We start from the raw sequence: 24,141 nt of genomic DNA on the forward strand, positions 1-24,141 counted from the left end.
AAACAGATTTCTGTGGATTAGCTGCAGGACGTCCATTTGCTCTGGCTGCTGTGTGCTGTGATGACCTGTGATTGGCTGTCTGTTGTCCCCCCCTCCCCCACCCCCCCCTCTCTCGCCTGATACGCTTGCGTTTTTTTATTTTTAATTTTTTTAATTAATTAATTTTTCTGCAGATGGTGATTGGCCAGCAGTCGAGCGGCAGCAGCAGCAGCAGTAACCTGACGGAGCTCCAGGTGGTCAATCTGGACGCGACACAGAGCACAAAGGGCGACTGACGGACGGCTGGAGCTGTTTAACATGGCAGACACACACACATATATATACACACACCACACACACAGACACACACATCTATTTATTGATGCCTTCCTTTGAAATTTACCATCACTTTTCTGAATGTGATTTATCAGTACATATCTATAAACCCAATGAAGGGCATATGTGTGGCAGGCCCTTAAACAATATGAAGTATGTTTTTGGTATATAAATATATATATATATATATTTGCAAATACATAGGAGATATATCACTATATTATAATTGGAGCCTATTTTCTATGCTGTTAGATGGTGTTATTTTTAGCGTGAGCTTTGTTTCCTTTTGACAAAATGTAATGACACACACGGACTGCAAGGTGCCACCAGCTTCACACCAGCCAAAGAGACATTTGTTTGTCTGAATGTTCCTGTGTGAGCCATCTGTGCACAAGCATGTGTGTGTGTGTGCGTGCGTGTGTGTGCATACACACATCTGGGGTTTTGTAAAACGGGGTGTAGGGAGGACAGAGACTTGCTTTCTGGCTTAAAACAAAACGGGGGGGAACAAAAAAAAACATTTGGAAATGTAAATAGTTTATAAAACAAATGAACAGTTGTATTTTTAGCTCGGTTCAGTTTGTGCAGCGGCATGTAACGTTTTTTTGTTTTTTTTACATAGTGGGTTTTGTAGGTAGAAGTTGAGTTATTTACATGGATGTGTAAATTAATGCACCATCGTTCACTACAAGATGGAGAAAGAAAGCTGTTATCTACAACTTTCTGCGCTTTTGTTTTTGTTTATGCTGTTTTTTTTTGTTTGTTTTGAAGGAATTTCCAGATCATGTAACTTTGTCAGTGAAAGCACAACACTTTTATAATTTACTGCTGTTTTCTTTACTTTGGTAGAGAAGATTTCAGTACTGTACCCTCTATTAGACGTGACAATCGGATTGAAATATTTCCTATCCAAAATTTTAGTTTAATGTTCATGAACTGACGTTTATCCTTGGTAAAATGAGTAAAAAGCCTTAAAATGATTTGAAACATTCATGTTGACCTTAAGTTTTGGATAATTAATTATGCAGAAAAACCCAATAATCACCCAGTTTGAGTTTTATAGTAGCTCCCACGAGATTATAATTAAAATGTTGAGTTTTTCAAACAATCCCAGATATCATCATGGGGAGAAAACGGCTTTCTGATTAAACTAGATAAAGTCTTGCTTGTTTCATTTTTAATTGTGTTAACATTTTATTATTATTGCTCTGACTGTAAAGATCTAAAAAAAAACAAACTTGTAACTATTTTTCTTCACTTAGTTTAAAGTCAAGAGTGTCGCAACATATTTATACCCCAAGAATATAGCAAAAAAATTAAAAGTTCCCAAATGAAGCTAAAAACTATCCTGTATCCCTAATGGGATGCTGGTACTTAATTAAATATTTCCCTCCCAACTACTGAGATGAATTTAACATTTTCCAGTGATGCTGCAATGAAAGACGAGTTTCTTTTAAGGCTTTATACTGATCTTTACCAGGGATGCTGTATAAATACAACTAATTCAGACCAAGTAGATCCATTTCCAGATGCTACTCTAGTTGCCTTGATCCACCTGTGGGTGAAGTTTAAAGCTGGCGGGAAAGAGAACGCTTTTCTGCGTGAGAACAAGGATGTGATTGTTGGGGATTGTGTCCTGAGGTGCTTTAAAATGTTAAGATTACTGACCGAGTCCGAGTTGCAAGACCAGACTTGCGTCCTGTTTTTGCACCATAGTGCCTGTGATCCAAAGGCAGATTTTGAAAGCAAAGTAATGCAAGGCTGTAGGATATTTCTCTCACACGGCTTTTGGACCTGCCGCCCTGTTTTGTGCTTCTCCCTGCGAGGGGTTTTGCTCGTTGTTGACTCGTTTCTCCAGAACTGGTGGGATGACGGAACATGACGAAGGAAACCCGACTGTCGATCATTAGAGACAAGTTGCAGACATTCACTTCTGTACTCTGGTACTCATTAGGAAATGTTTATTTCATTTTATTTTTTTAAATTGAGCAGTTTGTGTTTTTCACCTCGTCGTTGAAAGAAATGATTGTGTATTTTTGTTGTATTGTACAGATATTTTGTAATAAAAACAAGATGAAATGCAAACTGTCGGAAAAATGATCACATCTGCTGAGAAGCAAACAATTTTTTTTTTTTTTTATCAGGACAGAGAATGTTAAACAAAATCATGCTGTTTTTGAACAGACCCAAATAAAAAGTATAACCATCAGTTAGCTGATGACTAAATGAACTTCCTGTTCTACAGCAATTGGTAGGAAAAACCATGTTAATGTGTAAAATGACTGGCAGTGAAATGAGACCTGCCCCACTTTTTGATAAAAACCAGACATGATGCAGTGATTGGTGTCCTGTACATCTTCACACATCAAGAAAAGAGCCTACATCAGCAAAACCTACAGGGGCATCTCAGTACATTTAGAATATCTACATATTTGACAATTCAAAAGCTGATTTTTTTTTTCCTCCAGAAAATTTTAAATATTAAATAAAAAATGTGGAAGAAATGTTAAAAGCAAAAACGGTTTTTAATAAAGAAATCTATAATGAAAAAAATCTGGAAATTTAGAAGTTTGGAAGGAAAAGTGTAGAAATCTTAAAGCCACAAAAGGTAATTATTAAATAAAAAGTGAAATAGAAATAAACTCAGAATAATTTTATGGCAATTACATGTTAAGTGGAAGGAAAAATGTGGTAGAAAAATTCTTACGCAAAAAGCTAAGGAATAAAAAAAAAAATTGGAGAAAAAACCATTTCAGTAGATTTATCACTCTTCCAAAGAATTCAGTAAAATAAGTTTTTAATAATTAAAACCAAGATGTTATTGTCACCACAACCAGGGTGAAAAATGCTGTCAGGCACTTGTCCAGTAATACAGCACTTTAAAACAGCCAGCTTCTATGAAAACATTAATGGAAAGTTTAGCGGAGGGACAAAGTGTGGTAAAAGATTCACAACCAACCAAGGTAAATGCAATCTTGAAAAGATTTATAAAAGGCAAATCCTAAGTTGGAGTCTCGTCACTTACCCAGCCACACTTTTTCCTTCCAATTAACTTTCGATCTTGAATGATATCCTAATTTATTGAGATGCACTTGTAGGATAATCGAAGGATCCACAGTGTTTAGTAAGGCGTCTTCTCTTCCTGTCAGTGTCTTCCCAGACCAAAGTGCTGACAGCTGAGAACAAACTCGGCTCCACTGTCCCTTTTCTCTCTCTGCACGATGAAAAAGAATTGCTTCAAGCATGCATTTTCACCAGGTAGTATAACTTTAACGCTATTGTACACATACAATATACAACTGTACACCAGAAGTTGCAAAACAGTCGATTTAAAAAATGTGCATGACAGTTAAAATAACAAAAGAAACAATAGAAATGTTACTCCTGGAACATCCAGAACTTCTTTTTTTTCTTGGTGTTTTGGTTCATGACGAAGAAGAAGAAAAGTAAAACATACAAAACAAGAATTACAACAATGTGCAAATCTGGATCCATGCAAGCAGTTTGCATAATGTAGCTTAGGTGCAAGAGTGATGAATTTGGAGAAGGAAACAAAAACAAAAAGAGCAGATACTCATGGCTTCAATCAATAACACTGTCCAAACAGCACGGATCCCTTCTGGGATCAAATTAAAACAAAAAGCACATTTACAAACATTTCTATGAGCAGGATTATAAATTAAAGACAGCCTCCAGACATAAAGGCAACACGCAACCCGTTCCAACGCCACGTCATCTCTAGGATGAACGAGTAACACTGCAACACCTCACAGGATGTCATGACAACTTGCGATGGACGTCTCTGTATACTGTACAGGGAAGGGGTTGGGACAAAACTCTTTATAAGTCAGTCTTTTTTAAAACAAAAGAAAAATGAGACGTAGGTTCCTCTCGGACTCAAATGTTCATCCCCAAAGGTGAGAAAGTTCAGATCCTCATCCTGATCATCAGATCTGATGACTAGAATAGTAGAAGATGCGTTTCTCCACCAGGCATGAGCCGTTTTCCCCCAAACGGACCCAACTCCTTCAGAAGACACACCAGAGAGCATTACCCCTCCCCCACTTGTTTCTGCACATTACCAGTCAGCTGGTTGACAGAAAATCAACATCCAGCTACATGTTGGTGTAGATTCTGGGACAGGACGGCAACTTCACTTCTCTTTTTATGTCCTGTAAGTAGGAAGTCAAAATCATCCGTTCTGTAGTATTTGTTCTGGTGAGAAAACTAAAGCAACAGCCCTGGATTCTTGCTGAGAGATAAGAAGTTTTAAAACTACTGAACACTGCCGGTCAGCTGGCTGAATAAAGGTTGGTACACTTTTCTACTGGAATGACAAAATCAGCTTTTATGGACAGCTGTTTTTGACGACCGCCATCCTCTGCACTTAATAAAGTATAATCACTTTAAAAAGCGCTGCACACTGCAAGTCAGCTGCCTGAAAAGGAGGTTGCTACACCAACTTCAAGTGGAAAAATTTGGCTGTTTAGAAATATTTCTGGTAGTAAGAAAATATGTATCTGTTGCTCATATTAAGATGTTTCCAGGCTGAAGTTTGTTATGATCCCAATTTTAGATTTTACACTTTTCTGTATTTCAAAAATTTCTTTCTGAATTCTTTTTTTTTGTTTGTTGCATAAATAAGATTCTACAAAAATGTACATCCAAAGTGTTAAAAAGACAAGGACGGACAGCCACCTGCTTCTTTTCCTACTCAGCATTTATCCAACTACATGAGCATGCAGGCACTGAAGGCTTCGCGGCAAAAAAGCTGAACTCAAAAGTTGTATGGAGAAGCAGCTGTCGCTATGGTAACCGTGAACAAAATGGGTGCGAACTTCTGAGGAGGTAATCTGCTGGGCACCAGGTTTAACAACCTGGAAATTAAAATATTTTTTTTCCCAATTTCTAACTTTTCACGACCAGTGAAACAAAAAAGTTATTTCCTGAATGAGAACTAGAAACCAACAACTAAGTTAAAGAGTTGTATATTCATTTCATCTGTGCACCAAAGTCAACATAATAAATTATTCTTTTAAACTGACATAATGTTGGTATTTTTCCGATTAAATCAAAGAAATCTTCACTCGATGTAACCACACAATGAGAATCTCAAAGCGGCCCATGCCTACTGTCTACAGAGATGACTAGATATGAACACTGATGAGTAAAACGATGAACACTCGGCCCGGTGAGTTCCTGAAGCCTCGTCCTAACCTTCAGTGATGTAACCAGCGAGGTCGAGATCCGTGTGCAAATTCTCATTTTCTGCAATTTTCCCCGTTTTCGCTCGACACGACGTGATGGAGGGTCACATCTTTGGGCGGTGATGCGCTTAAAGCCAAACCCAGGAAAGACACCAAAACAAACTAAAGTCTTAATTTCAACAAAACATTCGATAAAAAAGGCAACATGGAAGCAAATCAAGAAATAAATAAGATGACTTGGCATTTAAAATGAGTGCAGTACGTCACTATGGATGTAACTACAGATATGTGTAAGGGTTGATGGTGAGGGGATTTTCCCCTCTACAGCTTTTCTCTTGGTTCCTGCACAATATTCAGAAAAACGTAAGACTTCTTTATAAGAAAGAAAATGAAGGAAACAGGAAGGACAGAAGAAAAGAAAGACAAGGGGGGAAGAAGGAGAGCACCATGGTGTTTCTCAGAAATAAAGGAAGAAATTTAGACAATTGGACAGGAAATGAATATAAATATGTCTCCATATTATTCACTTTTGTTTTTCCATAATTTTATGATTCTGGAAAGCACTGAACTCAAAATCCAGAGTTTTCCCGTCTTAATTTTCAAAGATGAAAGGAAGGAATGACAAGAGGGACAGAAGAAAGGAAAGGAAATAACACAACCATCGACTGGATATACAGAAGGGAAGGAAAAATTACAGAAAAGAAAAATTTAGACAACTGGATGAAGAATAAATTATTTCCATACTCTTATTTTGTTTTTCTGTAGTTTTCTGATCCTGGAAACCTTTCCGGATTGTGCAGGAACCTCTCTCTCTCCGAACAGACAACACAACGGGGATTAAAGATAAAATGTTCCACACAGAAACACTTCGCTGTAACTGAAAGGTGTGACTCCACACTAAGGCGATGAAACATAAATACACACATTTACTCCTCGATATTAAAACTCCACACTCATTCCAAAGGTAGAAGACAGGATGGAGGAGAGAAGGGCAGTGAGAAACTGCACAGGTCGGAAAAACAAAACAACAAAAACAAGAGTCCAGTGGACATGTCTGTGCACCTCCATCAACATCCCTGTCCTCCGTCTCGTCCTCTGGCTGGACAGTGTCTGCGCTCCGACCTGCTCAGAGGTCAGAGGAAGGGGGATGGTGAAGCCCGTCCACCTGGGCTCCTAACAGTCTTGCAGGTGAAACCAGTCAGTGGTAATTTTCTGCCGACCCCGTGCCGCCGGCGCCCGGGGGAGGCCCCGGCTCGTCCTGACCCGTCCGCCTGGAAGAGGCAGATGGTGGAGCAGCAGGACGGTTACGGCGAGGACGAAGCCGCTGCGTGATATTTGACGAAGGCGATGGCTGCCAGCTCTTTGCAGAACTCCTCAAGCACGATGACACCTTCCAGCAGCGTACTGTGGTCCACGCTGTGAGGACAGAAAGAGGGAGAGAGGGGGCGTTTCGGAGGTCAGCTCAAAGGAAGAGCGGCTGACGCCGTCAGTAAGTACGTACGTGACTCCCTCTGGCTCCAAGCCCAGTAGTCTCTTCCTCACAAGCAGCAGTTTGGGAGTGAAGTCTGGGATGCGGTGAATCCTCAGCATTAAATCTCCAACCACCTGAGGACACAGAGTTTACCCAGGGCCTTTTCACACCTGATTTGTTACATTTTCAGCTGGTGCAGTTTGCTTTCACACTGTACTGTGTCAAACAAAACAAACCCATCGAAAAAGCTGTTCCCCTCCTAGCCTGTGGTGGCGCTGCACCAACCACCACTGCACGAAACGACACAAAAACCTCTGAAGAAGACACGATTAAAACTTCATTCTTCAAGTAAATGCAGTAGCCTCATATTTGAGCCGTTTTAGGATTTCTCTTTTGTTTTTGACAAAAGACCCTGAGTCATTTCTCCCTCTGGAACAGGGGTGTCCAAACTTTCTGTCACATAGGCCAAAACTGTCAGCTCAAATGTAAACCATATCATCTTTAAAAAAATAACCAAAAATGTGGCAATTTTTTAAACCTACTCAACACAGTAAGCATGAATATTTTAATAATCAATGGTTTTTGTAGTTACAAAACTTCAGATCGTTTTTGCACACTGTCCTAGTGCAAGTAAAGGCTAAATGAAAGCTATGCAGTTTACTTATTATTTTTGGGCTCGATTGAAGAAAACAGAAAGAATATTTTGTTTGTTCTCTCAACAACAAAAAGCAGGATCACATTTTTCAATTGAAAACACTTGAGTATTTAGCTAAGTTTTAACACAGCAATTAAAGGCACTAGCATGTACATTAGCACTTAGGTCAAAGATTAAATGTGATCCTAGTTACAATAGAAGGAAACCAGAAAATTTCTGAAGAAATTTAACCGGTAAAATTCTCTGTTCAACATTGTAGCTTACTTTAGCATTAATGCTAAAGTAAGCTACAATGTACTCAATAGCATGTGGAGAGTCACAAGCATGTTGAGTAACATGGACTTGCTTCATTCAGTATGTTACAATTAGTGTATAAGCTAACAAATAGCCAAAATGCTAATATTAGCCTAAATGCTGCCAATGGCATGTGGGGTATCACTAGCATGTTGTCTTACATTGACTTCCTCCATTCAGTGTGCTAAACAAGGCTAATAAAAAAACTGCTAATGTTTATGCACTGCCTTCTGATTTTTAGCAGCTGCTTCAATTAGCCTGTAAATATGTAAGCTGTGATAAAAGAAAATTCCCAGAATTCATTCTCCAGGTAGGAACTGTAGTTCTGGGAACAAACATGTGGCAAATTTCACACAGTTATCAAACTAATGAAGCTTCTGATAATTCCAAGGCAGCTGCCACAAAATAAAAAAAACCAATATTAAATCAACTCCAGTCTGTAAACTTTAGTAATAGAAACATTCTCTCTGACGGTTGTGGCATCTCAAGAGGACGTCTCACCCTGACGATGACGGAGAACAGGGACCTGCAGCCGGGGGCCAGGCTGATGTAAGGGTCCAGCAAGTATTCATGTAGATGAGGGTGGGGCAGCAAGGACAGCTTGGAGAGAACGGCAGTCACCTGCAGGTTGACGTCATAAGGCTGCAGGAAGAAGGACAAAGCAGGAAATAAGAAATTAGTTCTCAAAGTTTCATTTAAAGGTCAAAACAAATATGAAACTAGGCTATTAGGGCCCGACAATAAGAATTTTTATATCCTTTAGCAATTAGGAGAATCAAAAGTGTTTGTGATTCTGCTAATAGTTAAAGAAGTTCATCAAAAACAATCAATTTAAGTCCCTAAACTAACCTTGCAAATGCAATTAAGCAACTCAATATTCAACATTCCTTCAAGATTTGACATTATAATAAATCAAACTCACTTGATCAAGGATGCGACCCATTCTGTCAAACAGAACCTTTAGGAAGTGACCTTCAAAGAACGGCATGTCCAAGTTGCATTTCTCCAGAGGCTTCGGACTTCCTCTCCAGTCCCACCGCTGGCAGACGCCACAGAAGTCCCTGAACTGAGGCGAAAATCAAACCCTTTAAAGGAAGAAGACAAAAGCAGAAGACTTTCTCGGTTGGAGGAGTGGAGCTGACCTGTCTGTGAGCGTCTCTGAGGTAGGTGTCGTAGCCGGTGCCTTCGACGTGATACGACGACTTGGCCTCATCCGGCACCAAACACAGGAAGCTGCAGGAAACAAACCAGAGTTAGAACAGATAGACGCTTCATCCAGCGCTGCAGCAGGAACAGATCCAGCACCTATTGACGATCTTGTGGACCTCGGTTTTCCCGTCAGACTTTGAGTGATCGGGGCTGTGTTGTGGTGAGGAGCCGAGCCAGTCGGAGCCAGACAGCCTGCTGTCCGGGGAAAGGTCATCTCCAAACAGCGGATCCTCCTCCAGGTCCCTGCAGACGGAGATTCGTTCTCATTATCAAGTCTCGTATTGTAATTTTTAGACAGATCTATGTTCAAAATCTTCTCTTTTTGTCATTGTTTAGCATTGTGTACCAGAACTTGTTCAGAAAAAAAAAGACTTATGTCGAGTACTTTATGTGAACAGCTGAATAAAATGAGCATTTCTGCAGCTTATGAAGCAGCTGGATGAGGAACACCAGACAGCTGTGGCAGGGGTGTGTCTTAATGGTTTCATCAGATCGCATTAACCAAACTAAAGAGGCTAATTAATGCTCATTGGATTTCATTTTTATCCACAACTTTCAATTATGCTAATAATCCTCCACATCACAACGATAGCTACTTAATCACAGCACCAGAGGAACGGTAAATAAAACCAAACAGAAGACTCTCCAGCTCATTTACAACACAGATAACTGATGCATTCTTTTTATTTGCACTGCATTTTGTTCAGGCAGAATCTTGCAGGACGACAGCAGGTCCTTACACAGCGTCATGGGGCTGCCCGTTCTCCAGGGGCTCCCGCTCCTCCTGCGGTTTGTTCTCCAGGTAGTTCCTCTCCTCCAGGCCGCGCAGCACCAAGCTGTGCAGGATGTGCTGGTCGGGCTTCTGGATCAGCTGCTCGAACAACCGCAGCGTCATGATGCTGATCTGAAGACGAGAAAGGTTCGTTTTACTCGACAGGGAAGTAGGCGGCTGTTGCTTTAACAACACAAAAATGATTCATCTTTCTTTTGTGCTCCGAGAACTTCTGTCATGCTCCAATTAGTATTTCTCAGCTTTTAGTTGCTCATTGGAGAGATTTCAAAGAGCTTCAGTGAACAAGGAAATTACACAATGTAAAAGAAAAAGAAAGAAAAAAGATTTCCAATGAAAAATGTATGTGGTCAACCAAGACATACTTGTTAAATAGATGCAAAATAATACATTATTGCATATGTTAGAAAAAAATGTGGCCCTCAAGAGTCATTCGGCTCTCAGAGCAGCCAAATAAAACTTTAAAGCCCCAAATGTCATGACTTTTTGAAAAAGGCAACTTTTTAGTTAAATGTGTAATTTAGGAAATTTCTAGTCATTTTCCAAGAACCAGCATTTTACTTCTATTTTTTAGGATTTAAAATGAAGATATATATAAATATATATGTTTAAATGCACATAGATTTCAACCTAATGACAAGGAAAACTGATTTAAAACATTTCTGGTACTTTCAGTCTCAAATTTAGTGCAAATATTGCAGAAAAAACTGTTAAAAACCTGCATTTGTTATTATATCTGTCTTTAAAAAAATTTTCTGGTTCTTTTAATTTTTTGCCATTTACTAAGAGCCATTGTGGAAACTCCAAAGAGCCACTTGCAGCTCCAAAACCATAAGGAAAGTTTAAAGTATTTACTGAAAGAAAATGACATTAATGTTTTTGGCTATGTCCAACTTTTTGATATGCATGCAAAACTTTATGTGTTGTAAAAAAAACACAATGTGGTGGCAGCAGCATGCTGTGGGGATGCTTTTCTTTAGCAGGAAGAGGGAAGCAGGTCAGAGTTGATGGTAGAAAGAAAGAAGCTAAATACACAGAAAACTTGAGCTGTTTTTGTTTTTGACAAAGAGGAATAAGCAAAAATTTAGCCTTTGTGTCTAGAAATAGTAGAGACTCCTATTAAAACTTGCAAGCTGCAAATGCATCAAAATGGTGGTTCTGGTGTGGACTCAAGGTGGCAGGATGCAAATGGACGCCGCACTTTTCCACAGTTTATTAAAATCTTTTTCCATCCACAGTTCTGTGCTACTTTGTGTTGCTCGGTCACATAATAACACTGAAGTTTGTGGTTGTTTTGTGTGAAAATGTGAGGAAGTTCAAGGGGTATGAATATGATAGATAACAACCTCATCTGACAGATGGTCACAGTGCTCGATGAGTCTGTGTCTGAGTGGATTCTGAGCGACGGTAGCCAGAGTTTCTGCCTCTTTGTCCTCTCCCAGCAGAAAGTAGACAATCTCCTGCAGCAGCGCTTCGGACGTCACCTGCCTTATGATGCGGTTCAGCAGCGCCGTGGAGGTCAGGATTCCCACCTCGGACCTGCGGCAGCGTGCAAAGGAAACTTATTTGGGAGCAGTCACGACTCACTCGAGTCTAGAAATGTCAATGCGCGATGATTGATGGATGAATCAGGAGCAGCACTTACGTCTGCATGAGCTGCGGTTCCATCACGGACACAAAGAATCTTTCTCTCACAGCCTTCGCCATCACTGCAGCGGCCGACTGGAAGACAGAAAAACAAAGAAACAAAGCTTTTCAGAGAGAACATCGGTAGTTCTGTCAATTTAGACTACAATACAACACATCAAAGCACAACAATCAGAGCTGGTTTAAAAAAAAAAAAAAACAAACCTTCTGCGCCTCTTTGATGAGCTGATCGCAATAATCGAGCCACGACAGGAATGAAATCAGAGCTCTCTTCCCTGTGAAGACAGCAGCGTCCTCTTTCAGGTTGTATACATCTAGACTGAAACAGACAAAAAGGAGGAAAAAAAGGACTTGTAAGGCCATTCAAAACACAATTTCATACAAAATGTTATTTAAAGACAACAAAATGAAAACGGAGTTAAACTCCGATTTACCCCCAGTTGACTGACTCCACTGTCTCGATGTCCAGGGGGTCCATGGACGGCGGCAGAGCTTTATAAAACGAGACCAGCCTGTCGGTGAGAAGCTCACACAGCTCCGTGTTTTCTGTTAGACACTTGGCCGCAGCCGGCTCAGGCAGACTAACGAGGAGCATCAAGCCCTCACATGCTTTCACCACGATCCTGCCATCCTAAAAAGAATAGAAAACACAATCCTGATTATAGACGTGATCAGAATATTATAAATGTATTAAAAGATGAAAGTAAACAAAGAAAATGTATTATGTTGCACAAAATTCTGCCACACAGCATTCCCTTGGTATATACTTAACTATTTGTAGCAAATGATGCAAAAAGATAGTTCAATAGTGTGTAAATTGAACACTTTCTACTTGACTAACATCAAAACTGTGTGGGGCTGATTTCTTAGTTGTTTTTTTCTATTGATTAATCAATAATTGGACAACAAAAGGTGCTTAATATAAGATTTTTTATAACAGAATTTGAACCAGGTGAAGTTAAAACTAAACTATGCTACTTGTGCAGTTCTGGGTAGGAAATATTTGGAGACAAATGTTTTATTTTTATGCAAAATGTTTTTGTGCAGTTTTGGCTTAATTACTGCTTTGTATAGTTCTTTCAGAAAATTGCCTTTTAGTCTGTATACGCCAGTTAGCGATTAATCAATCACTAAATCAGTTGACAATTATTTCAATAATTCATCACAATTAATCGTTTCAGCCCTAAAACTGAGCAACTTTGCTTCATTCACTGTGTTCAACCTTCCTGTTTTCAGCTGAAAGTCTTGCTCTCTCTCACAGCCTGAACCCACACAAAATACAGTTTTATTTTAAATTCCTCCATCTTCATTTTTTGAATAACTCACTTATACTGTAAATAGCTAACAACTTTCAGGCCAAAGGTTGTCGCTGATTTTCCATAAGGTGCGTTTAGTGAACAGAAAGTTGGAATTTTTGACGATCAAGCAGAAAAATGAATAAATTGAGTAAAATTATTCATGTGAAATTGACTTACTGGACTCTTTGTGAGGTTAAGCAGCGAGGTGACCAGATTGTAGTTGTTGGTGTTGTTATTGTTAGCAGCTGGTCTGGAAGTGGCAGCAGCAGCAGCTGCGGCTTGAGGCTCTCCAGGATGATCTGCCTGAGATTGGCCCGTGTCTGGAGCCAGAACACCGTCCTTCCCCCCCTCTGCTGCAGCAGGACTCTTTACCTCTGGTCTCTTTGATTTGTTCTGCAAACATTTAAAATGTAAAAACAGTCTGACACCCAGACATTTAAAACTTTAATAAAAGCTCCACATTTCTTCTCACAAGAACCCACCTCAAGGAAGAAGTTGACAAGGTACGGGTCCTGCTTTAGTTTGGCACAGACGATGCAAAGAAACTGGATCTCCTCGTTTTCTGTAGGTGCAGCCAGAACCTCACCACACAGCCGGATCAGTTTCTGACAGATCGATTGGAGGAAAAACGTCCTAAATAAGTAACGCGCCATCACACAGAGAGGAAAAGCAGACGGCGAAGCGTCTCACCTGTACAGGTCGGTGGACGTTGATGTGTGGCAGAAGCGGCTGACGAATGTGAGCGAGCAGCTTTGTGTAAAAGGTGAGGACTTGCTGTTTCATCCCAGGAGGACACTGAAACACAACGTTTAGAAACAATCTGATGAAAACCACCTGTTTTTACTCCCCAAACAATTAAATAAAACCTAATTATCTAGAACAATGAAAGACCTCCTTACATCTGCTTTGCCCAACGTGTAGAGGGTCTCCAGGATCTTGTGGTGCAGGAGGTACTCCATGCAGGGTCCCGTCTCACCAGACTCCCTTTCTGCCTCCTCCTGGGTCAGAATGTCCAGCATCTGCTCCAGGTGGGATGGGATGTTGGTGTCTGTGACTGGAGCTTTGTCATCTAACAGAAATATGTTGAACACCTTTTTAATACCATAAAAAGCAAAAAATAAAAAGGTACAATACTCCAAATCAAAATATAATAGAAATAATTTATAGAATTACATCGATCATGGTGGCAGTATGTTGAAGTAGGTCTGTTAAATTAGTTCCGTTTGTTCTTTTTAAAGACCTTTGCGAGCAAGTACTGCTAATCCTCCTCCTTTGCTTTTGCCACCCTGCCAGGGATATGATTTTTGCCTATTATGATGGATGGAAGAGACGGTTTGAACTTCCCCCCTCTTCTCTCTCTGCTCTGCAGCCATGAAGCCTCCTTTTCAACTCCCTGGGATTTGGGGTCGTAGTTCAAGTAATATTTGAGATGCCAATCAGCTGCTCCCAGTTGTAAAAACAATACATTGCAGCCAAGATTACGCATCATAGCAGCTGCCAGAATGTTAAAAAGTAAGAGCAAAAATCCTTCCAGCTTCACAGCATCCAAAAACAGAGTGAATAATTGTCCAAACGTGTAAGGAGGTGAGGCCTTTGCAGACAGAGAGAGTTCACTGAAGCATCATTGGCATTATTGCAAGCTACTTGAAATGTAATAACTTACAAAAATTGCAACACTAGTTGCTTCCAATTGCATTACTGCACACACTTACGCTTCAAGGATTCAATATATTGTGCAACTCTAATTAGAAGCGTCAAACTTTTAAAAAGTCGGGTTTTAGCTGCCACACATTTGCGTAATATGAGCGTCTAATATTACTTCTATAGATGAGCACGGGGAAAAGACGGCGGCTAAGCATCGTGAAACGCTACTGCAATGCAAGCTCGACATTCTCAGAATACTTGACAGCGACTTTCCATTTTGTGCTTTCTCTGAAACAGTGAGGCTGCTCTCACAATGCCAAAGAATGCGCAAATCTGAATCCTGCCATTTAGCTCATTTTAAGTGTATTATCAACCCTGAGAAGAGTGTTGATGATATCCAGTTTTAGACAGAATAAAAAGTGCAGCACAAATCAAAACCAACATGAAACAGCAGCATTTTTCCATCAGGGCTAAACATAAACTGATATAAAAATAACAAATGATTTCAGGATGATCCTGTCTGACTCAATAACAAAAAGCACCGTCACTCAAATGAAAAACATGCTGTGAACAAGGTGCATTTTCAGCATGGCAAAGGACTAATGTGTTAATGCAGAAATAAATGTAGATAACAATCATTTCTTCTTCAGCTGTGATCAGATTTCAAACATGCCTTACCAGAAGTTTCAATGTAATAATGTGTAATGCCCTTCCAGTGATAGACAAAGTCTTCTTGCAAGGGTAGAGACGGTGCAAGCTGGAAAACAAGAGAGAAAAATATCAGTTAAATTTGATCGTGTCCAAGTGAGTTACTGCTTTTAAAATGTTCCCTTAAATTTTTAGTATTTTAATATTTATTTTTCTGCAAATTACCTTAAATATGAATAGTGAACTTGTATATGATGTGGCTTGAATGGCCTCTCAAAAACAACTTTCTATTTCTTACTGCAGGTTTTACAATTGCTTGTAATAAACATAAACAAACGTCCAACATATCATTTGTTTTATTCCTGTAAGCAACCAGGCCTTTTTGTTGATGTTTTTCACCCAACAAAGTAGCTTTACTCGTATTTTTTAAAAATCAGCCAAATGGTCCTGCAACTTCTGAAACGTCGGTAAGTTTTAAAAATTAACCACTCATTTAATTCAGGTGTGTTGGAGCAGGGATGCATCCAAAGGTTGCAGGACAGTGACACTGGAGAACTAGTGATCCTCCTTAGATATTACCCCAAATGAGAAGAAAGTAAATGCAATTTAAAAATGTTCTAAAAAAAAAAAAAAAACCCACAAAAAAGACAGAACTGGTTAATAAATTAAAGCAACATTTTCGCTAATATACTGGCTGTTATTGGTGTTCTTATTGGTACACCTATTAACTGACTGGGTAAAAATGCTGGTATGTTCAATCATGAGTTGAGGTCATGACTGTTACATTTTTATTTTGTGAGGCAGCAACTGGAAACATATCGACGACCACTCCTCTGGGTGGCAAGGAAACCAGTCGACTGTTTAGCCTTACAAACAATAGGAGGAGAGGGACAGGTTTTCCTGCAGCTAGGTGCTTATTGTTAATCAGGTAACCTACTTGCAAAAATGTTATGTTTAATTTTAGCAAAGTACTGAGGCAGAAAGGCCACGGACTGTCAATTTGAAATGGTTAATAGAATGTTTGCGCAACATCACGGTCCAAATATTTCGACATACTGTTTGAAATAGCACGAACTAGCGTAGATGTTAGCTTAGCTTTTAGCATATCAAGAGCTAAAAGGTAGCTTTTGAAATAATTCGCATTAATGTATACACTTGTCACTCTTTGAAAACATAAAAATCAACCAACCAAACAAAAATAAAAAAACCACAGCTGAGGGTACCGAGTGAAAAGAAACGAGCAGAATAAAATATGCGAATTGTTAGCTCGCTAGCTAACAGCCTAATGCTGACGTTTCGACAAAACACCGAGTTTAACCCACATTAACGCCACAAAACGAAAACTGATACAGAAAAAACGTCCAGCTTTAATAAAACTCACCGCTTCTACAGCGTGCTGGAGAATGGACGTAAATTTGGAGAACATCTTGTTCTTCGACTGGACCAGTTTCTCCCGAGAAGACCTAGAGAATTCCTCTATCTTCTTCTTCCTGTTGTTGCCGCCTCGCTCCAGATTGGAGGTTTCATGCAATGACCCTTGAAACGAAAGAGTATAATGAAAGCAATAAACTCGCAGCACGTTCTGGGCCTCGGAACTTTACAGGCCTGGCACCGCTACTGTAAACAAGACGTCTAAGGGCTCAGAGGAAAGGTAGGCTCACTTTGGACACGGTGGCACTTCCCTCGCCAAACGCTTCTGAAAGTGACCACCAGAGGGCGCCGATGCACCGGGCAACAGTCACTGCACAAAACTGAACTCTGTTTTGAAAGGTGAGCTCAATGAAGGCTAAAAATATCGATGTCTAATTCCATAAATTAATCAATTTCTAAAAATATACACTGCTCAAAAAAATAAAGGGAACACTTTAACATTTAAGTGAACACTGAAGTGTTCCCTTTATTTTTTTGAGCAGTATATTTAAATGTGTAAAATTTTGAATATAACATAATTTACCAATATATATTTTAAACGTCAATTAGATAAAAAAATAAAAATATTATTTATACTTTCCCTATGCTTTAATAATTTACATGTATTTCATGTAGCTATATAATTACATATGATTATCCAGATAAATATGTATAAGTCATTGCATCTCTTTAATATCAAGGGTCTAAACTGCAATAATTCAATACATATTTAAGTTATTGAAAAAAATACGTATGACCATTTTCAAAAATATAATTATCAGCATAAAAATAATTTCATAATCCTGTGTTGCTACACCTCATAATTTAAAAAATATGTTATCCTAAGATATAAAATCAATGTCACCTTCAGGAGATTGGTCTGAAGGTGACTTCCTGTGCATTCTAACCAATCTAAAGCCGCGGTCTATTTGACAGAGACGTGTTAAATTCTATTTTATAATAGGCTGAATAAGAAATTTCATTCATAATTTTTGACATCTAATTATTTAATTGTGTAAGTACAAAACACTATTAATGTATTCATAAATATTTTTATTTATTTTACTGTATTTATCACATTTAACCAAAATTATGGCATACATGTATAGATTTTGTTTTTACATGATTGTGGCACTTTTTGTCTTCGATACTATTTAAGTTTGAAGACATTTTTTGTGAACTAACACTGATCGCCCAGTAGGAGGCAGTGTACACATAAAATGTGGCTAAAATGCCTGTCAACAATACGAACACAAGCACATGCAAAAAAAAAAAAAAAAAGACCTTTGGATAATTGTCTGCTATTCATGACCACTGCTCATGAAAGGATTAATACACCAGCTGTACATATTTTCCCTCAAACCGCCGTAATTTTCCTATGCCAGGCTGAGTTCACGCTTCCTTTATATGCATTGCATTGAGTATTTGCAGGGTGGAGGATTCTCCCGATACTTTAACTGTAAATTTGCCCCAATGTCTGTAGGAATTTCTCCACAGTAGCTGTCAAGCTTGTAATTGAACCCCACTACGTGAGAACCGCGCAGTCATCCGGGACAGGGAACAGGCAGGCTCTCGGCTCTCGGCTCTCTCGTGAGGGCTGAATCCAGCTGCAGACGAGGCATTTCAAATACGACTCCATAAATAACTGTAATTACCTGATATCATGTTCAAATATGGACAGAAACTGGCTGGGACATAAAAAAAAGAAAGGATGCTGTCTTTTCCAGGACACGCCCTGCAGCTGGAAAGTGCTCTCTCCATCGCGCATTCTTCTCCAGTCCACCTCATTGCAGAATGTTTCCCTGCGTTAAATGCCATTTAATAACTGGAAAAACTTAACGCAAAGATAAGCTATTGTTTTCCCCAAGCTTCCTTATATAGCTGTTGAACCGGGACTGCTTCTCCTACTATTCAATCTCAGCAAAGGAAAAGAGGCTCTACCTACCCGGCATGTCTGCTAGAGGTGAGTATATATTTTGCCGCAGAAGCCTTTATAACAAGCCAAAAGGTCCCACGGTTTATACTGGGCAAGAGGCTGGTCTTGGTTCAAGAATATTTGATGGAGGGGGGAAAGCCTTTTTCGTCTCGGCTTGAAGCTCTGGACTCTGATAATGACACTGGCATTGTAAGTAGGTTACACTGGTGCATACTGAAACTACACCTTCCACTGCTGCAGCTTTAGATTTTCTTTTAACTTTATCTTTGGGGTATATGCTGCAACCTGGACCTATAAATATGAATGTCCGAATCATCACTGGTGGAAAGCTGCGAACTGAAAGAGTTTCATATCCGTTCCTTTTGGTTGCTCTCTGGTGTTGGAAATTTAGCTATTTTCCTTAAACTTTTCAGCAAAGTTGAGAGTTGAGTATATATTTTATATATTTTACGTAATAGACCAACAGAAAGTAGTGCATAACTGCAAATTGGAATGAAAATGTTTTCTATAATTATTTTAAAAATGACACCCTAAAGTTTGACGTACATTTGTGGTTGCTCCACTATATTTGGACATCTCCAAATCAAAATTCAATCATTTTCCTAATTAGTAAACAGAAAGGATCATGCTGTGGGAAGATTTTGTTTTTGGGTTTTTGTCCATCCATTATCTGAACCGCTCATCTCCAGCATTCGCAGGACGAGAGGAGGAGTTCAGGCTGGGTTTCATGTTTTAGTAAAATTTATTTAAAAACAAAAACAAGAAAATGTGGTCTGCATTTCTAGCCTGCTCCCCCTGAGTCAATATCTTCAGAACCACCAGTTGCACATTCTTTGACGCACATGTCTCTAGCAGCTCTAGCCTCTGTTGTCTCTTTCATATTCTTCTTTGAAAACTAGCCTACGATGGATGAAGATCAGTTTTCAAGTCCTGCCACAGAGTCTTTAATTTTGTACTTTGACTAGGCCATCCTAACATTAAGATGTTGTGGTTTTAACGATTCCATTGTAGCTCTGGTTGTATGATTTGGGTCGATGTCCTGCTGGAAGGTAAACCTATACTCTGCTATACCCTGGTAGGAACTTATCTGCACCCTCTATCAGAGTTTCTCCCAGGAAACGTTGGGTTGTTGTTTTGTAACCTAACTCTGCGTTAAACTCTCCAAGAACATAATTCCTAACCTGTCTGCTGTGGTTTTTGGGCTTCGTGATGATGTTTTTTAAATTTTTAATGCCTTCACAGAACAGTTATATGCATGTTAACATTAAACTGCACTAATTAGGTGGCTTCTGAAGGAAATTTTATTTTATCTAGAGCAGGGGTGTCAAACTCCAGTCCTGAAGGGCCGCTGTCCTGCAGTTTTTAGATGTGCCACAGGTAAAAAACACCTGAATCAAATGGCTTAATTACAGTGGTGGGAAGTAACGAAGTACAAGTACTTCGTTACTGTACTTAAGTACAATTTTCGTGTATCTGTACTTTACTTAAGTAGATTTAATAATGGATACTTTCTACTTTTACTCCACTACATTTTACAGTAAGTATCTGTACTTTCTACTTCACTACATTTCTACAAAACTGTCGCGTTACTCGTTACATCCAAGTCGCATTGTGTTTTTTTCCCGTTAAAATGTGAAGTTCAGGGATTTAAGGTGGCGCCGTAAAATCCGAGCAATAACGTGACTTAGTGTCTGTTGTCACCCATCGGCTCCACCTTTACTCGCACGCGGAGCTCCAAGACATGCGCAGTGGTTTCCTCTGAGCGTCAGTAATATAATAGCGCTGCATAAATCATAAGATATGGCGACATGTAAAATCAGCAGTTCTTCGCTTTCACAGACGGTGGGACTTCGTCCAATTTTTAATGTCACTTGGAAGGAAAGCTTAAAGAAAGGTAAGCTCCGTGGACGTGATGCTAGCAAAGCTAGCTGTATTGACTGAGACACATGTTGCATCTGCGATGACTGACATGTCGCATATATGGGACAACGCTGTGACCAAAGTGCAATATTGTAATATGACATTCATGGACGATCCGATTCTTCTGGACGGATCTTGACTAAGTCCTATAGTACTGAAGCCTCACTGAGAGCCGTTCTTTGTTATTGTAATCCTCTGCGTAGACTGCAGTAGCTATTTTATTTTATTAAAATATCTTTATATTTAATTGGTGAATAAATAAAACAACATAAGAACACAGAGCATGCTCATTGCTCTTTGTTTTCGTCACCTGTCATGGTGGAAGACATTGCAGCAGGAGGGAGGATGAGAACAGTCACGGTGCTCCTCCTGCTTGGTTACTTCTTGCTTATTGGGCCTTGGACAGTGTTCATAGTTGAGCGTTGTTAATTGCCATGTTTAATGGTGCAGACAATTATTATTTCTGACATTGGCAATATGGGCAACCACACAGGGCGTTATTTCTTTAGGGATGGAAGGAGACCTCTGTGGATTGTGGCACAGAGATGAAAGCAAAACAGAATGAAGAAGAGTTTGAATTGATACTGGTTAAATTTATTTCAGCTCTAAGTATTTAATATCTAGGTGGGAAAGTGAATCTTTCAGATCAATTTGAGAAGCAGTTTTGATAGGTGCACTAAATTTTATTGTCATGTAGCACGGGGTGCTGGTTTTGATTTGGTCTTGGGTTCAGTGGTCCAGACTACAACTCTGCTACGAGGCTCCTTGGTTCCATGTCCTCCTGTGCCAGTTGGATTTCTTTCAAAATAAATGTGTGGCAAAAAAAGTGAAGTTCATGTTATGTTAGGACAGGAGACGAGATGTTTCCATCCCTGAAATTATGATGCATAGAATCATATATCTAAGTCTAAACTATGTTACAGAATAAACGCAATAAAAACATGTTTTATCTGTGGCATATGATCATATGATCGGTACACTTAATGATATTAGTGATTAGGCAATGCATTCAGCAAGTACTTTTACTTTTAATACTTAAGTATTTTTAAAAACCAGTACTTTTTTACTTTTACTTAAGTAAAATGTTAATGTGATACTTTGACTTTTACTTGAGTACATTTTTGTCTGTGTATTTGTACTTTTACTTAAGTAAATTTTTTGAGTACTTTCTCCACCACTGCTTAATTACCTCCTCAGTTCTCCAGAGCCTTGCTAATGACCTAATTATTCTATTCAGGTGTGGTGCAGCAGAGGCACATCTAAAAGTTGCAGGACACCGGCCCTCGAGGACTGGAGTTTGACACCCCTGATCTAGAGGTCTCAGGATAAAGGGTGGTGAACACATTTCTGATTTCAACTAGGAAAAAAATTAAAAACCCTTTCCTTCTATAGAATGATTATACAATATTTGTGTTGGTTTATTGCATAAAATTCCTATGAAAACACTGAAGTCAGACGTTGTAACGCATCAAATAATATGGCAAAGTTTTTTTTTTCTATGCAAATACTGCAGGTGGATTATGTGTCAGCATATTTGTTTTGTGCTGATATGGTGACTCTAGCTCCAGCTGTGGGATGTGATCACATGGTATGTAATTGACTCACTAAAAGTTGCAGAAAAAGCAAAAAGAAAAAAAAAAAAGCAAAACCATGACATAACCGTATTTTATTATATAAAGTAATACAGTTACCTCTATTCTGTTACTGGCTAATACATCAGCCTTGCATAAAGGATCCTATAGTGCACAGAAAATGACTCCCCCAGGCCGTGTACGGTTGAGTCTGGGTATTAGGATGGCTTTGAACTCCTTACATTAATGATGTGGTCACTTGTATCGGTCCTCTGTGGTTGCTGGTGGAGATTGATGGAGCTCTGTGGTAAACACTGCAGATCTCATAAGCGTAGTTAAATCCTTGCAAACAGTCACTCATTAGTCATTCACAGTAAGTATTCTCTTCTCTGGAATGATTAGACACCATTAAACTTTACTGATTTTCAAAGACATGAATTGGATACACAAACTTTAATTTATTGCAGATTTTCTGTGATCTACACGTTCAAAACTTTGCAGATGCTCACATATATATGCACACATCCAGTTGCAGCCTCACTGCAGGATTTTTGTATCAGTCATCAAGCTTCAGGTATCAGTCTTGTTGGACCACTTTCCTTGGAGTGGATTGATAGAGTTCTGTAGAAGTGGTTGGCTTTCTGATGTTCTGAACATGTCACTTTAAAACGTGCTTGAGGTTTAATCTGATGTTATTCAAATGTCACGAATGAAAGAATGTCATAAAAGATTCAGCTGTGCAGTAAAGTAACTTCCTTTCTTTGATTTTAGATTGGTTTTGCTTCAAAATCTGTAACATTTAAAGTTTCAGATAGAATTAGGACTGGAATGTCATTACACAGCTCAGATTGACTAGTCAAATCTTGATAAGTTTATCTCTAATAAAAAGCTGTTTTTGACCAGTGGTCTTCTTTCGTCACTGGGTTTTTACTCAGCGAGTTGAACAGTTCAAAGATAAAGGACTAATCTGTGCAAAAAGCTTTTGGAAATTAGATAAAATGGAGCAAAGAGGAATGTATATATAAACTTCACAAGACTGATTTGAAGTGTATGTACTGGGTTTAGATCTTGATTTATTCCAAGTTTCATGGTTTTTGACAAGATGCACACAATGTTTGGACAAAGCATTTTTTTAAGCTGTGGAAAAATGTTGTGTGAGAATCAGAATGCATGCACGCTGCAGAGAAATGCAGACTGCGAACCATCATAATGATTTGTAACATGTTTAGTTTGAGAAAAAGTCACTGTAGACACAGTAGTCTTACATTTTGCAGGTGTATCTTTCTCTTTTTTTATATCTGAACTCTTAGCTGAATAAACAACTGGAAAAATATTTCACTTGGAATTTTTCAAAAATATGTCTTCACTTCTGTTTCTCGGTGTGAAACTCGTACTTTGTTAGAGCGTCTTGCTAAAATTAACATTTTAGACAATCCATAAGAAACCAAAATGTTTACATGCTTCTGTCTACCCTCCTGTTGTCCTCATTTTCTGTGTATAGGGAAAACACATACAAATCTCGGCCATTTTGACCCGAGGACAACAGGAGGGCTAAGAGGAAAGGACCTACAGTGTAACACAGTTTATCCAAATCTTTTGTGTATTTAATGAGTGCTGTCCGACAGTATCTCTACTGATTGATTTTGTCACATTAGAACTAATAAGTAAAATGTATTTTGTTGTGATTTTATGTGAAAGACCAAAACACACAGCACTGTATATTTGGGAAGTGGATGGAAAACGATACATGCTTTTCATATTTCTTTACCCATAAATACCAAAAAATTATTTTTGTTGCAAATGCAGCTGCACATTTTCTAAGGTATGCGCCCAGCAGGTTCGCACATCTAGAAATTGGTATTTTTGTCCATTCTTCTTCATGAAATGCCTTAAGCCCTTTAAAAAATAATTACCCTTTTCAAGTTTTGCCACAGATTCTCAACTGGATTTGGGTGGAATGTCAGAGACTGACATTGCCATGATGATATACAACTCAATCTAGAAGTTTACATCTTATTATCTGAAGTTAAATCCGACCAAATTATCTTGTTTCTGGTTTGTTAAAATTATGAAAATCCATCTAAAAATATGGCATGTTTATGGGGCAGGAACTTATAAGTTTCTCA

The 24,141-nt window shown here is 38.9% G+C and overlaps 3 protein-coding genes across 7 annotated transcripts in view; 2 read left to right on the top strand and 1 right to left on the bottom strand.

The window, feature by feature from the left end:
• Window positions 1-2,400, top strand: part of srfb (serum response factor b) — a 30,725-nt gene extending 28,325 nt beyond the window's left edge. For all 3 annotated transcript variants that reach the window (XM_008430297.3, XM_008430296.3, XM_008430298.3), the window contains one exon: window positions 174-2,400. In XM_008430297.3, coding sequence (XP_008428519.1) covers window positions 174-217 — 44 coding nt within the window. In that variant the 3' untranslated portion in view covers window positions 218-2,400. The remainder of the gene's footprint in view (window positions 1-173) is intronic.
• Window positions 2,255-18,634, bottom strand: fhip2a (FHF complex subunit HOOK interacting protein 2). 3 transcript variants are annotated; one of them, XM_017308961.2, is made up of 18 exons: window positions 18,534-18,634; window positions 16,560-16,714; window positions 15,209-15,287; window positions 13,786-13,955; window positions 13,577-13,681; window positions 13,369-13,491; window positions 13,064-13,279; window positions 12,023-12,219; window positions 11,793-11,907; window positions 11,587-11,663; window positions 11,288-11,480; window positions 9,892-10,055; window positions 9,248-9,394; window positions 9,085-9,175; window positions 8,865-9,008; window positions 8,444-8,584; window positions 7,024-7,127; window positions 2,255-6,938 (listed from the first exon to the last, which is right to left on the bottom strand). In XM_017308961.2, the coding sequence occupies exons 1-18, from the start codon at window positions 18,538-18,540 to the stop codon at window positions 6,827-6,829; spliced, it is 2,340 nt and encodes a 779-aa protein (XP_017164450.1). In that variant the 5' UTR covers window positions 18,541-18,634; the 3' UTR covers window positions 2,255-6,826. The 3 variants fall into 3 exon arrangements, with proteins under 3 accessions (XP_017164450.1, XP_017164449.2, XP_017164451.1); XM_017308960.2 differs by lacking the exon at window positions 18,534-18,634 and adding an exon at window positions 18,244-18,260; XM_017308962.2 differs by lacking the exon at window positions 18,534-18,634 and adding an exon at window positions 16,840-16,954.
• The window catches only part of ablim1a (actin binding LIM protein 1a), a 62,307-nt gene continuing 56,407 nt past the window's right edge, over window positions 18,242-24,141 (top strand). Inside the window, exon 1 of the transcript XR_014091112.1 lies at window positions 18,242-18,551. The gene's annotated coding sequence lies outside the window, so the exon portion shown is untranslated. The remainder of the gene's footprint in view (window positions 18,552-24,141) is intronic.

Source organism: Poecilia reticulata, chromosome 15 (genome assembly GCF_904066995.2).
Source record: "Poecilia reticulata chromosome 15, P_reticulata-male-v2, whole genome shotgun sequence".
In the NCBI taxonomy this organism is placed as follows: Eukaryota; Metazoa; Chordata; class Actinopteri; order Cyprinodontiformes; family Poeciliidae; genus Poecilia; species Poecilia reticulata.

Coding starts and splice junctions, on each gene's coding strand:
- fhip2a (XM_017308960.2), bottom strand. Junction 13,682..13,785: donor ACACGTTGGGCAAAGCAGAT/GTAAGGAGGTCT, acceptor GTTGTGTTTCAG/TGTCCTCCTGGGATGAAACA. Junction 13,280..13,368: donor TTGTCAACTTCTTCCTTGAG/GTGGGTTCTTGT, acceptor AAATGTTTGCAG/AACAAATCAAAGAGACCAGA.